We start from the raw sequence: 13,463 nt of genomic DNA on the forward strand, positions 1-13,463 counted from the left end.
ATTTAGGTAATTATTTTTATCATAACATAAGAGTATGTACCTAATCCGTAGGTGAAATAAGAATTTGTGAAATTCAGTACAACTGAGGCAAACGTAGAGGCTCGGCATAGAACACAACACGACCTCTACAACTGATGATATATGTCTAAAATGTGTTTTATAATGATACAAAAATTTCCATTGAATTTAAGAGCGTTATTCGGCGTACACCGTTACGATGTGCACTATAATAATATGTAATAACTATTACCTACTGCCAATCCGAATTTTTTTGTCGAGTAGCAACCACAGACCACAGACCACAATACCCTGGAAAAATAATTTTAAGTATATTTATATAATATTAGATGTTGATTATTAGTAGTAGCAACATTTGTTGGGCTTCGCATATTTTATTTTATATTTTTAATGCCACTGGGGTTTCATTAAAAAATTAATATTAATAAATAACTCGTTCTGAAACTAACCAGTGGCTAAATTTGTGTAGGTATAATATAATATGGCGACGTTATTAGGCCAAGTAAGATTGAGTACTTAAAATGCTGAAAACTGTTAACAATGTTAATAGTGAAAACGTGATTAATTATTTCGATACAGAAAAAAACGTGTAGGTAATGTAATGATCGAAATTGTGTAATCGTCGTTTGTTAAACCGTTTTAAAATACAACAATTTCTATAGTCTTATTATAATATTTACAGATATTATCCAATTTCAACGATTGCCAATAACCAATGACCGACCTATGGTATTTCCTGAGGTTAGCGTGTTTAACTTTTTTGGCTTAAACTGTTTTAAAAAATTGTCCGCGCAGATTCGTGCAACAATCATTCTGTTCGAGTCCGACAAAATACATAAAATATAATATGTTTACAAGACAAGCGATGCTGGTGAGTTCTTGCACAACTTCTACATAATGAAGTGTTATATTTTGTGAACTCAATGTATTAGGTAAATGAAAAATCATCAGAGAAGAACAATGACACAAACATGAAATGTGTAACACTTTTTAATAATGGGAATTTAAATACGAGCATTATATTGAAATAACTATTCTGATTATATAATGAAATATTTATTAAAAATTTTGATAAAACTGCTCTAAATAGATTTTAGTTTTTACTAAGTAATTATCATTATTACATTGTTCATATTATTCAAAGGGCAGGTAATCAAAACTTAATAAGAACAAAACTTGTAGTTGCCTACTAAAAATCAAGTTGGCAAAAAACATATTTATGTGTAGATATTGTTACTAAATAAATAGAATTTTCTACTTATAAAGTTATATAATTTAAATCACTTATTATTACAAGACGTATAAGAATGAATGCTTATTTTAAAATGTCATTTAAACAATAACAATTACCATAGTCTAAAATCCGATGAAAAACATAAGCAACAAACGAAATTGTATGAATTGTTCTTTTCAGGCGTTAGAATAAAAATTGTAAGAATTTTTTTAATCACCAAATAATGTATGTTTTTATATGTAGTTTCAATATTTTTGTACAACCATTCGTTTTTCTAGGTAAAATTAAAATTGTACTATTCCGAAGACTTCATCAATAATTCATTTAAGATTTCAGTTACTTTATATTAAACTATAATAAATATTTATAGACTGACAATACTTAAATATATTAAATTTGAATAAAATAATAATTTCACAACAAGATGTATCAATATTAGAACGTTTAAAGACCTATGTATATAGGCACTTCAGTCAAGTACCCAAATCTTTATATATAACGTTATTCATTATAATTTATTTATATACAAGTAACGTCTTGAATATAATAGTATTATCAAATGTATATAACTAAGTAAAAAATTATGCTCTCCAAGCTCTAAGATCCAACTTTGATAATTTTCTTGTGCATTTTATCATTGGTGAATATCTGTAACAGGCAATAATATTAACAATTGGTTTAATACATATAATTATGTAAACATGAAATTAGAGATAAAATTAAATAAATATACGTATATATTACGCAACATTGGTGAAGTATTAACAAATTTGTTTTTGTTGGCCTGTGGGAAGTATGATTATAATGAATAATTTTTAAAGCACTTATAAGGTTACATAAGCTACTGCAAAATAAATGAATGATAATCACGAATATAAAATAAATACACTGTTGTTAACACAAAGTCTGAGAATAATCACCAGTATGTATCAAGGATATTTAAAATTTTAAACCCTATAGAAAATAATCACAAAAAAATTGTAACAAATAATTTATCACCACAAAAAAAAATTCTAATTTTGGATGGAAACATGAAAAACTTCTTTTATACCCACCCCCACCGCCATGTTCGCATTTGTTTGTGTGTGCATTATTATACTTCAAAAATATCAGATATTTAGTTAAGGTTCTTAGCTAACGGGCATAATATTGTACGAGTTAAAAGAAACGGAGTCTTTAAAATAAAATACATCAGCCATTGCAGCATGGATGAAAAGAAAAGACTCGATTCAAAAAAAAAAAACTGGGGCAGAATATATTTCTTGCTGTAGGTGCCTACATGGACGCGTTATGCATAGTAAAACTAAAAATAAATATTTACTTTGATGACTTGAAAATATTCATTGGTACTTCATTCAATTCGGTCGTGGCACATAACACATGACCTAGGTCGATTTTTTCCAAAGTTCTCAGTTGTGCTAACATCATAAACAAATATAATATAGCGATGTTAATGATATTCATAAATTAAACAAATTGCGTCTGCACATACCTAGAGAATAGCTTCCCGGTTGACCTCTGACATCATAAAAGAAACGATCGCCGAATCGAACACGGTAAAATACATCAGCTAAGATGCACTGTGCAGTTTGACCAACCGTTCCGCCATCCACAGGTGGTTCCAGTAAAGCTCCCACGAGAAGATCAACGTCATAAACTGAACGGTACTGTGCTTTCAGTGATTCGACGTCCTATGACCATGATTAATACAATAGATGACAATTCAATACATGTTGAGAGTTTAGTTAAGATCAAGTTTAATTTGATAACACATTGATTTATGATGTAAATATAGGTTTAATAGGTAAATATAGGTAAACTACCTACATATAGGTTGAAAATAATGAAAAAAAGCTTCTAGTATTAAGAGTCTGCATGGCATTGCAATCTACATATTTGTGTGATTTAATAATTTTTTTTTTTAAATTATAATAGTAATATGCTATTAGTAATTACCTATAGTAGTAACTATTAATTAAAAAATTAGATGAGAACCAAATTTTTAATTTTCATATATTCATACGTCTTAATGATTAAGTCAACTGTTTTTGAGAGTAAAAATATCGACTTACGTAATTTGGCATAATATTTAATAAATCGTCAAATGAATTGACTTCTGGAAAACCACACAATTTTCTTACAACAGTATAGGGTGGTATGCCGACATCGCGACCTCTTTGAATATCGACTGACAGCAAATCTTCGTTACCAGTGATGTGTGTGGTGAACATTAAATTTGATATCTATAACATGTTAAAAAATTTATGATGTAAAAAAAAATGCTCATAGTAATTGTAATAAATAAAATAAATGTATGGAAATATGAATGTGTTTCTCCATCGATTGAACTTTATAATAACTGTGCCGTAGCCTATCCCGAACGTTATAAATGATAGATGTACTTATGTTCATAGATAGGTACTGATTTTTATTTAAGTATAGCTTAAAAGTTTAGGTTAGTCATGATGATTGCACATGCATTTTTTCTCGTATTTGTTCATTGAACAATCTTATTGGTCTCTGTCTTTTCATTTGGGAAGGTTATACTGACACATTACTAGGTACCCATTTCTCTAAAAAGAGAATTTTCACTCTCAGTGGCGAAGCAGGGTAAAGCAATCTAAACGAAGACAGTATACAATAGTAATTTAACGATATAAATGTGGATTTATCGATATCTACGTTTGTTGGTACACTTAATCGTTCACTGTTCAACATCCAGCTGCAATCTGTTGTCACAACAATTGTTTTAAAGAATATTTTTAAATGTCTAATAATATTGTGCTTACCTATAGTATAATTTCGATATTTTTGAAATTGCTACCAAAACAACTTATTGTTATGAAAAATCTTGTATTAAATATACAAGTTTTTTTACCTTTATCCGGATATTTAGTCTAGAGTATCTTTTTATTGTATCGAGTATATCGCAAGTTAAAATTATTTTTGACAATAATGACGTATGTTTTTTAAAATATTAATTAATAATTTCATGAACCCCAAGATAAGGTTGGGCGTATACCACTCAAGCCCTGCTGATAATTAATCATATAAATTGCTTTATTTTTTTACATATTTATAATAGATCATATTAATGTATTATTATTTGTTATGAATGAAATAAAAATAAATGTTTAAAACAATACTATAAATTTTGCAAATTAATATTATATTTTTTCAATATACATACCTAACTGTCTATAAATAATTTTAATAAAAACAATTTTTTTTTAGAATCTTAATAGTTGATAAAATTAGGTGCCTAGTTTTGCAAGTGTAAGACGGAGATAACAAATTCCAGCGTTGCGTCCTCTTAAAAGTTTTAAAAATTCAAAAGCAAACAAATTTTTGAGCTCAACATTTTGGCGTTCCCAAAATATTAGAGCCCGGGGTAGTTGTCACCATTTCCCATCCCCCCTCCCACTAAATGCAACACTGACTATTGTATAAACAATAACCAACTATTGTAATATCGATGTATATAAATTATTTTAAATTGAATATAATATAGTAGTTGGTGCTAAATTTATATTTCTAATAAGTATGTAAAAAGAAAATATTCATAAATAGTACGTACAAAATAGTTAAACGACGGTGTAAACAAACGGCCTGCATTTGTAGACATGCCTCTGACTATTTGGTCAAATTTATTACCCCTTACTAAGGGATCAGGTTTCGACATCCATTCGTGAAATTTAACTGAATCCACTATTTTATAATTTTTATTTATGTACCTGTTAAAAGAAAAATAGTAAATGATACTATACTTTCACTATAAATAGGTATGGTTTACTCGTATGTCGAAGGCAGTGTATTATGTGGCACTCGGAAAGCACCGCCAGCAAATTCCGTGGTCAGTTGCGGCATGAGTGAAGAGTTGTATCGTGTTCTTTTAGTCTTACTAATATACAAACCAACGCGTTCGGTGAATGATTGACCTGTGCAAATTGTATAAGGAACATTAATTTTTGTTTTGTATTTTAAATAGCAATAGTTAAAATTATACACACAATTTATTACAAACAACAATAGGACGGCGTAGTTATCTATATGTATTATAATAATCGATGGTTAGACTTATATAATAAATATATAACACTTTCAATCAATTTATTATTTGTGTACGAATTTTTTTTATTAATATATCAAAGCTACGTTATTAGAAAAACATTAAGAAACATATTAGTAGTATTGACGAATAAATAATTTAAAATGAACAAAATCTCGAATTGGAACATTGGGAATATTACAAAGTCGTACAATAAGTAGGTACCCACTAAACAATTAGCAGAGCTTATAACAAAATCGTTTTCTGGTATCGATGATTTGCTTTTCAGTTATATTTAGAATATTTCAAAAAAATAAATACCAAGTAGAATGGGTAGATAATCCCGATAAACAATTATCTGGTTGAGTGCACCAACGAACTTTCTAGCTTCTTGATACAACACTTCATCAGACCATTGAGGATTTATTTTTTGTAACTTATCAGCCACAATATTATGAAACCGGGTAAACATTGTGGTATACGCTGTGAGTCCAAAGTGTTGATTTAATCTTGGGTCTCCTGCAAATAAATGTAAGTAATACATTGTAAACAATCACAATAATAGTATATATTATTTTAATTATTTTAATCAATAGATTTTATAATACACACAATCTATAATTTAATAAATGAAAAGTCGTTTTTACTTAATTTTTGTTTATAAGCGTTTATATATAAGCGGAAAAAATTTAGCTAACTAATAGTAACTAGATAATATTATTGCCCATTGATTTTTAGTACAACTTTGAACATTCTAGGTGGCAGGGCTTTGCGCCCGAATTAACCGAAACCCCTAACGCCCCTAAAAACCCTTAAAAAATCAAACCCGAACTCATATACCCAAATTATTTTGATTTCTAAACACCCAAATTAACCAAAACCAGAATATTTTATTCTGTTTAACTAGAAACCCGAATAATTTTGTTTTTTACAATCTTCATGTGATATAACATTTTGTATGTATTTCTTGTGATTGAGCAATGACAATTTTACAATCAATGATTGGTACATTTAATAAATATTTTCTTAAAAATAAAATCCAATGCAACCAATAATAATTGATTCTGATTAAGCCAAATCGCCTGATACTAAATTATTTCTTATAATATATATCAATATGATATATTAAATATAATATCTAATTTATTACTTTATTAGTATAGCTATATACATTATGTGTAAAATAAATCCAAACATGGCCAATAGCAATATAAACAGAACAACGTATTGACACGTGACCAAATAGTAATAAGTAATAATACCCATAGTTTATTAATACTTAGCATTATTTGCCATCCAACTTCTCAAGTGGTATTATTATAATTTAGTAACGAATATCGTGATTCGTAATTTAATATAACAATAATGATCATTAATTAATTTGATAATAAAATATATGCTATAGTTATTGTAACCCGAATATATTACCAGCTTCAAAACAAACTCCCACGTTATCCCGATCATCACATATTAATGATCCATATCTTTTTTTCTGAGGACAAAACTCGTGTCCATTTATAATATCTGTTTTCAATTTTCCACCATAAAACGATCTAATTGATGCTGCCGTATCTGGTTTGTGTCCGTATAATTGTGAAGCGTCAAAGAATGAGGTCGCTTGATTCACCTGTGAAATAATTATAAAATATAGTGTTGCGGGATATGAATTCCAAGAATTCATAAACCAACTATAACGAATAGATAGAATAAATAAAATACAAACGATTAATATTAGTCACCTTGTACAGTTTATAAGCTAAGATTCACATACTACTGGAGGGTTCTCGATGACCATCAATTAGTTTTGCATTCCCATTCGACGACCACAGTCAAAAGACACCAACCAGTCCAAACAACGGATCAGACGTTTGCAAACATTGCAAAACTCTCTATCTTTGTCATCCATAACCGAACACCACGTGCAAGTGAATTTATTCGTTCTATTTATACCAATTTTGATAACCACTGGGAAAATGGCGAAATAAATATCATGATGAAATATAGAGATGGACTTCCTTGCATTGAGCCGATCTCTCCTTCACCTTAAGCATCACGCCCTCATTCTTCCGTCAACCAATCAAGAAACTAGTGCAGTCAGCTTTAAACTCTTTTCTATTCGATTTGAATAACTTCATAACTATTATTTTAAACATGTCGTTGATTAAAATGTTAACAACAATTACTTGCATATTAATACTAATGGTTTTAAATTAAAAAATTTTCTCATGTCTTCAAAAATGATTATCATATCAACACAACAGGCAGTAGAGCTTTAAAATTATTATGCTTTATAAAAGCAATACTAGACACTTTAAGTCCATCGCTTGTCTTCGTTCCCTCAACTTTTCTTTGGTCCGCTTTATCTTAGAACAGCGTTTCTCAACCTGTGGTTACCACAGTCTACCCCTGGTGGTACATAAGAAGGTATGAGGAGGCATGTGAAAAAAGAACGTAATGGCGGAAAAAATTTAACTTAATTTAATTTTAAATGGCTTGTAATTTGTGAAATATTTAATAATGTGGCACAGGATACTGGATTTTACCTAATAGGGTTACGTAAAGTTCAATATAATTTCGAATCTGCAGTTGTATTAGTACGAGAAAAAGAAAAACTTATTGAACTGAAGACGAATTCTTCACTTGAGGTAATATTTGAAAAAAAAATCTCTCATCACTTTTTGGGCTGACGTAGAAGAAGAGAATATCCTGAGCTTTCATACAAAGCATTTAATGTTCTGCTGCAGTTCACGAGTACTGTATTGATAGAGAGGGCTTTTTCGTCGCACACGTACATTAAAAATAAGTATCGTTATAGACTCTCTGTGAGTTCAGATTTACGAGTTTACTTATCATCCGAGGAGCCAGATTTCAAAAAATTATATGCCAGCTAACAAGCCCTCATTAAAATGAAATTGTAAAGCTTATATTACTCATATATATATGTGTATACATACATTGTATGGCGCATGCTAATTAAATTCATTAATAAATATTTCCAAATTTTCCATCATCGAAATTATTTCACAATATCTTATTTATGTTGTGTGTGAATATACGATAAACTGACATTGGGGGTACGTAAAACAGTGGTGAGAGGTCAAGGGGTACGTAAATGAAAAAAGGTTGAGAAATGCTGTCATAGAATATGGTATAGTAGCATCCATATTTAGCCAAGGACCAACTCGTATTGAACGGGTTCAAAGCCGATTTCTTTAGTACGCTGCTTTTGTTTTTAATATTACTCTCCCACCTCATGACTACCCTTCAATTGACTCATCTATACATGTTCTTAGGTACTCTTACCACACGTCATATTGCTGCTGACAATTATTTTGTCACCTCTTTACTAAATGGCTTAATTGATGCTCTTGATCTTCTGTCTTCTATCACTTATCAAGTCCCTATCTATGCAAAAGACCACTCATTGTTCTAAATTTCCCTTCTTACCTTATGAACTACTAATACCATAAACACGGAATGCCACGTTTTCACAAATCACTTTGACACTATTATTTCATTTAATATACCATGAGCATCTATCCTCTTCAATGTAGAATCTACATTGACACAATAACTTGTAATTTATGTGCAAAATACTGTTCTGTTTTGTTTTTTTCTTCCTTTTTAAAGTTTTTATTCTCACTATGACTGTTATTATAACTAATTTATCTAATTTTGCTACTGTTCACTCACACTGTGCATCTATTCTCATTACAATTGTGTAATTGTAAATGTTTACCAAACTTTTAAGTTGCTGGATTGTTCTTAATTAATTAAATAAAAATCACCAGGTGTCATTAAAAACTTTAAAAAGCTAGTTATTGGGTACTAAGTAAGCACTAACAGGTCAAAATGTTGTAAATCTTAAATTTTAAACTTGTATGTTCTATATTTACGATACTATTGTAGTTAACCATTGTCTTTAATTAATTCCTAATATGGCGTCAATATAATAAATTAAGTATTAAAAATTAATACTCACTGGAGTTTGAGGAGTTACAGGGCAGTTAAAATTATTAGCAGCCGTCATTGCACGCCTAAATTCCATACATGTTTGTCCATAATTACTAAGAACTGGGTCATTGGTAGGTATTTCAATAGCTAATTGACATTGGTATGGGCTATTACTGTTGATCTCATAAATCGGAATGGAACAACATCTTTCTGGCCCTATTCACATTATCAACAACAACTTTGTTAATTATATTTTGTATTTTGAAGTAAGTAAGTAAACTAACCTACCTAACTAGCCCTAACTATACGTTTTACCTTACGTACGTTTGTGTATTTTTACCTGATTTATCGGGTGGCATAAGACTGATGTCATGATTGGTCCATTGGCCAAATTGACTTAGATGATAATTGTTAGAGTCACTGTAATCCGTGGATTTTTGTAAAAACATTTTTAACTGTAATTGACGAGGTCTAGGCAACCGAGAACCATCCACTTGTCTACGAACTTCATAATCGCCTTATAAACATATTATATTATGAATATAATAATAATATATTATCTAATTTATGAAATATTATATACTATGAAACAAATTTAAATCATACTTTTAACATTGACAAATAGTTATATACAATACACATTATACATATATATTTTACTACTAGGCAGTAGAAACTATAGGCAGTGATGTGGTTTAAAAAAAAATAAAATGTTTAAGTACACGACTAAATCATTAATAGAAAAATCTATTTATTTTTCTACATGATATACAATAGTACCTAGTAAATTATGTTAAAAACATAATATGGTAAAACAAAAACTGTAAAAAACTTTTAAGTTTTAAGCCTTTTAATTTTAATAGTTTTAGTTTAACAACCTAATATTGTTTTAATTATTTTTTTTATTGTTGAATGTGTCTCTTAGCGTGTTTGATAAAAATGTAAGAAAAAAGTCAGATAAATTTCATTTGGATGTTATCACTAAAAAATTTCAAAAGTACACTTTTTTCAAAATGCGTGAAAACTTCAAAATTAACTGTGAAAGGTTACTTTATTACTACTTTAGTAAGTAGTAACTACTATCACTGGTTAGAGGTGAAAAATAAATCCAAGTACCTTTACTAAAAATTTTAGTTTTTTTAACTTATAAAACTATCAAACTATGACATTTTTATAACTCATATAATAATATTTTAAAATCAGTGTTACATTTGTCATTTATCTAAGAATCAAATTCTAATTCCAGCTATCCAATAGAAGTACCAATATATAAAAACACATTTACACATCCACGTGAGAATATTAGAAGCCATATCTTATCTCTATTCATAATATTAGTTTTGGATACTTCTCATTTGTAATGTTTTATTAATTTGACCTTTCCAAACTCACCATCATTATAAGCAGCTTCAGTAAGTCTGATGTATGGGGTTTCAGACGACCCCCACAATGGATTCTTTAAATTATTACATGTGCCATCCGCTGTCCTGTAAATGGCACCTCGATTGCAGGTAACTCTGGGTGCACACTCTTTATAATATATGTTGTTTGAATCAGGACCATCTCCGTCAAAGAGCACAGGGTTCTCGATGTTCTCATTTTTAATCTAGTGGTTGAATATCGAAAAGTTAAGATAATCAAATAGATTTTCTGGTATCACATTAAGTGTATTATTATATGATTATTAGGGTTGCAATATAATTCATTAATTTAAATTCAAATCCCAGTTAAAATTGAGTGATATATATATAGGTAATGTTAAAACGCTGACAAAAATTATAAATAATAATTTAAAAAGAGTAGGTAAAAATATAAAATTTGCCTTGTCTGTACCTACTGAATAAATGACCCAACTTCAGCCGGAAAAAATTAACTACCTACCTAGTATAAAATACATTACTTGATGTAATTTTGTAAAGACTGCATTAGAAATCTGTTAAATTCTAAACTTATGAAACCTGAAAGAATCAAACAAAATTTTGTTCTAAGAACAAAAATTCATGTGTGAGCCACTTTTTGAGGGTCGAATTTCACTGAAAAAATAAATCTATGGCACACTCAACGAGTCTAATGATACAACATTTTATTGAATTCGGTCCAGTAATTTTGAAGATAAGATATTATTTTGCTAAATTTCAAATGTATACAGTCAGATCATTTATTTTACTTTTTTCACTTCTATAATTTCCTAATAATTTCTGAAAAAAATTATTTTAGCACTAGCTCTTGAGTATAGATTTAGTCAAGGCATTTTTTGTTTTTAATTGATTATATATTTAAATCAATGTATTCATTATGTATTAATTATTACTTACTCGAATACTTGATGAAGTTCCAAACACTGATATGACACATAACCATACCAACAAATAGAACATCCTCGTACAGACGAATTTATAACTTAAAAATAGAGAAAATGTGCTTATTAAACATTTTTCGTTTGACATAATGTTTGCTCACTACATATAGTAAGTATAATAAGTAAAATATACTAATACAATTTAATTTATAAGATGCTGTGATTTAACTATTTAAGTATGATAAAGTAATGAGTTCATTTCTTTAACTCACAGTTTTTTGATAGCTAAAGCGCACTGTTCAGGAGTGAGAGTGATGGAAAGGTTAATCTATCACCCAACCCCTCCCTTCCCCGTACATACACACATACACGCACACACACATAAATCTTCAAAAGTCTCTATACATACGTTGTAAAACGTGAAAAAAGTGGGTATTCATTTTTATTTAAAAATGTACTAAAACCGGATGGATAAGAACAAACGATCTAAAGAAATATTTAACATAACACAAACATTAGTTTTCGGAGATTTGTTCAGTCGAAATTCCTAAAATATTCGTTATGGCACTCTATAAGCACAAATATAATATAAAGTTGTATCAATAACATAATATCATGATTTAAAATTTTGTTTTGTAACCACTGCAGTCCATAATAATCATTTAACAAATTCATGTAATTTTAATACTGTTATTATTGTCGATAAACGATACAGTTTGAATATTTCTTCTTGCTAAAGTCTCTCTAAAAGTTTTTCCCACTTTTATCAATACAATCAGTGTTATTCCCCAAAATATTTATTTCAGTTACGATAATGTGAGTTTATTTTAAGACATGTGGTTACAGATTTTATTATATTATAATATTAGTATAATATGTTACCAGATAACACTTCAGTGTTAGTGTGACGATACCATTTTTAACCTATTTCATGTCAGTTGATAATATTAATTATTCAATGAAACATAAATCTTATTTTTTTTAGAAAAAAATCTATATTAAACAAAACGGTTTTAATAAAATCTATAAATATTAAACTCTAAAATAAAATGAGCTTCACTCAGAATCAAACGGTTTTTACGTTTTTTTTTAAGAAAAAAATAAATACTTACTTAAGGATAAGACACACAGTTTTTAGTTAAAAATAAATAATACAAAAATAACACTGTATTATCTAGATTAATATATTAGAGAGTTTGAATGTAAAAATAATGCAACTTACCTCTGCTTAGTTTTAATATACCTACTCTTAAAGTAGCAACTATCGCATACCTCGATAGTTCAAAATAGAATAATGATAATTATTCACAAACAATATCAGCATATGTTTAAACAAATATTTTGCACATGTCGATCATGCGAGTATGTCATGAGCATGTATATAATTACATTTAACAAGTGTTTTAGTTAATGTCAATTCTCTGGTAAATAATAATTATAACCTCTGTGATTAATTCGTAAGCACTGCTGTAAAATCAGGAGAAAATTGATAGAACAAAAATAACTCCTCTTTAAATTGTGATACAAAGAGGCTAAAAATATCATTTTTACAACTATATTTTCACCACCAAGGCACCACACTCAGCAGTTTTAAATTTGAATTGTTTAATTATTAAACTTTAATATAATCAGCGTTCTTCATAAAACTAAAAGTGTACCTACAGCAAGTAATTTGTCTTAAGAAAATAAAAAAATATATATAATTTATAAACATTATTGGAGAGTTACTCAATTTACATTACAAGTTACTGTGACGAAATTGTTTTTTGAGTAATACGATGGTAATTTAATTACATTGCATTATAAGTAATTTATAGATACCTAATAAAAATAAGTAAGTATAATAAGTAACTATATTTGTACATACACCCAAACACTCATTAATCGACATCAAACATAAACAGCATAAA

The 13,463-nt window shown here is 28.6% G+C and overlaps 1 protein-coding gene across 2 annotated transcripts; it reads right to left on the minus strand.

Moving 5' to 3' along the window:
- Positions 1-1,618: 1,618 nt before the first annotated feature.
- Positions 1,619-12,881, minus strand: LOC111034115 (peroxidase-like). Of its 2 annotated transcripts, none has more exons than XM_022315156.1 (13): positions 12,776-12,881; positions 11,570-11,654; positions 10,647-10,860; positions 9,595-9,771; positions 9,283-9,470; positions 6,729-6,927; positions 5,622-5,819; positions 5,046-5,190; positions 4,830-4,986; positions 3,325-3,495; positions 2,745-2,943; positions 2,574-2,670; positions 1,619-1,900 (listed from the first exon to the last, which is right to left on the minus strand). In XM_022315156.1, exons 2-13 carry the CDS (start codon positions 11,630-11,632, stop codon positions 1,834-1,836), a joined length of 1,875 nt encoding a protein of 624 aa, XP_022170848.1. In that variant the 5' UTR covers positions 11,633-11,654; positions 12,776-12,881; the 3' UTR covers positions 1,619-1,833. The 2 variants fall into 2 exon arrangements, with proteins under 2 accessions (XP_022170848.1, XP_022170849.1); XM_022315157.1 differs by lacking the exon at positions 12,776-12,881 and adding an exon at positions 12,666-12,769.
- Between the last annotated feature and the right edge of the window lie 582 nt (positions 12,882-13,463).

This window comes from Myzus persicae, unplaced genomic scaffold (genome assembly GCF_001856785.1).
Source record: "Myzus persicae strain clone G006 unplaced genomic scaffold, MPER_G0061.0, whole genome shotgun sequence".
Taxonomy (NCBI): Eukaryota; Metazoa; Arthropoda; class Insecta; order Hemiptera; family Aphididae; genus Myzus; species Myzus persicae.

Coding starts and splice junctions, on each gene's coding strand:
- LOC111034115 (XM_022315156.1), bottom strand. CDS start 11,632: ATGTTCTATTTGTTGGTATGGTTATGTGTCATATCAGTGTTTGGAACT. Junction 9,772..10,646: donor TGAAGCTGCTTATAATGATG/GTGAGTTTGGAA, acceptor TATGTTTATAAG/GCGATTATGAAGTTCGTAGA. Junction 9,471..9,594: donor TATGCCACCCGATAAATCAG/GTAAAAATACAC, acceptor TAATGTGAATAG/GGCCAGAAAGATGTTGTTCC.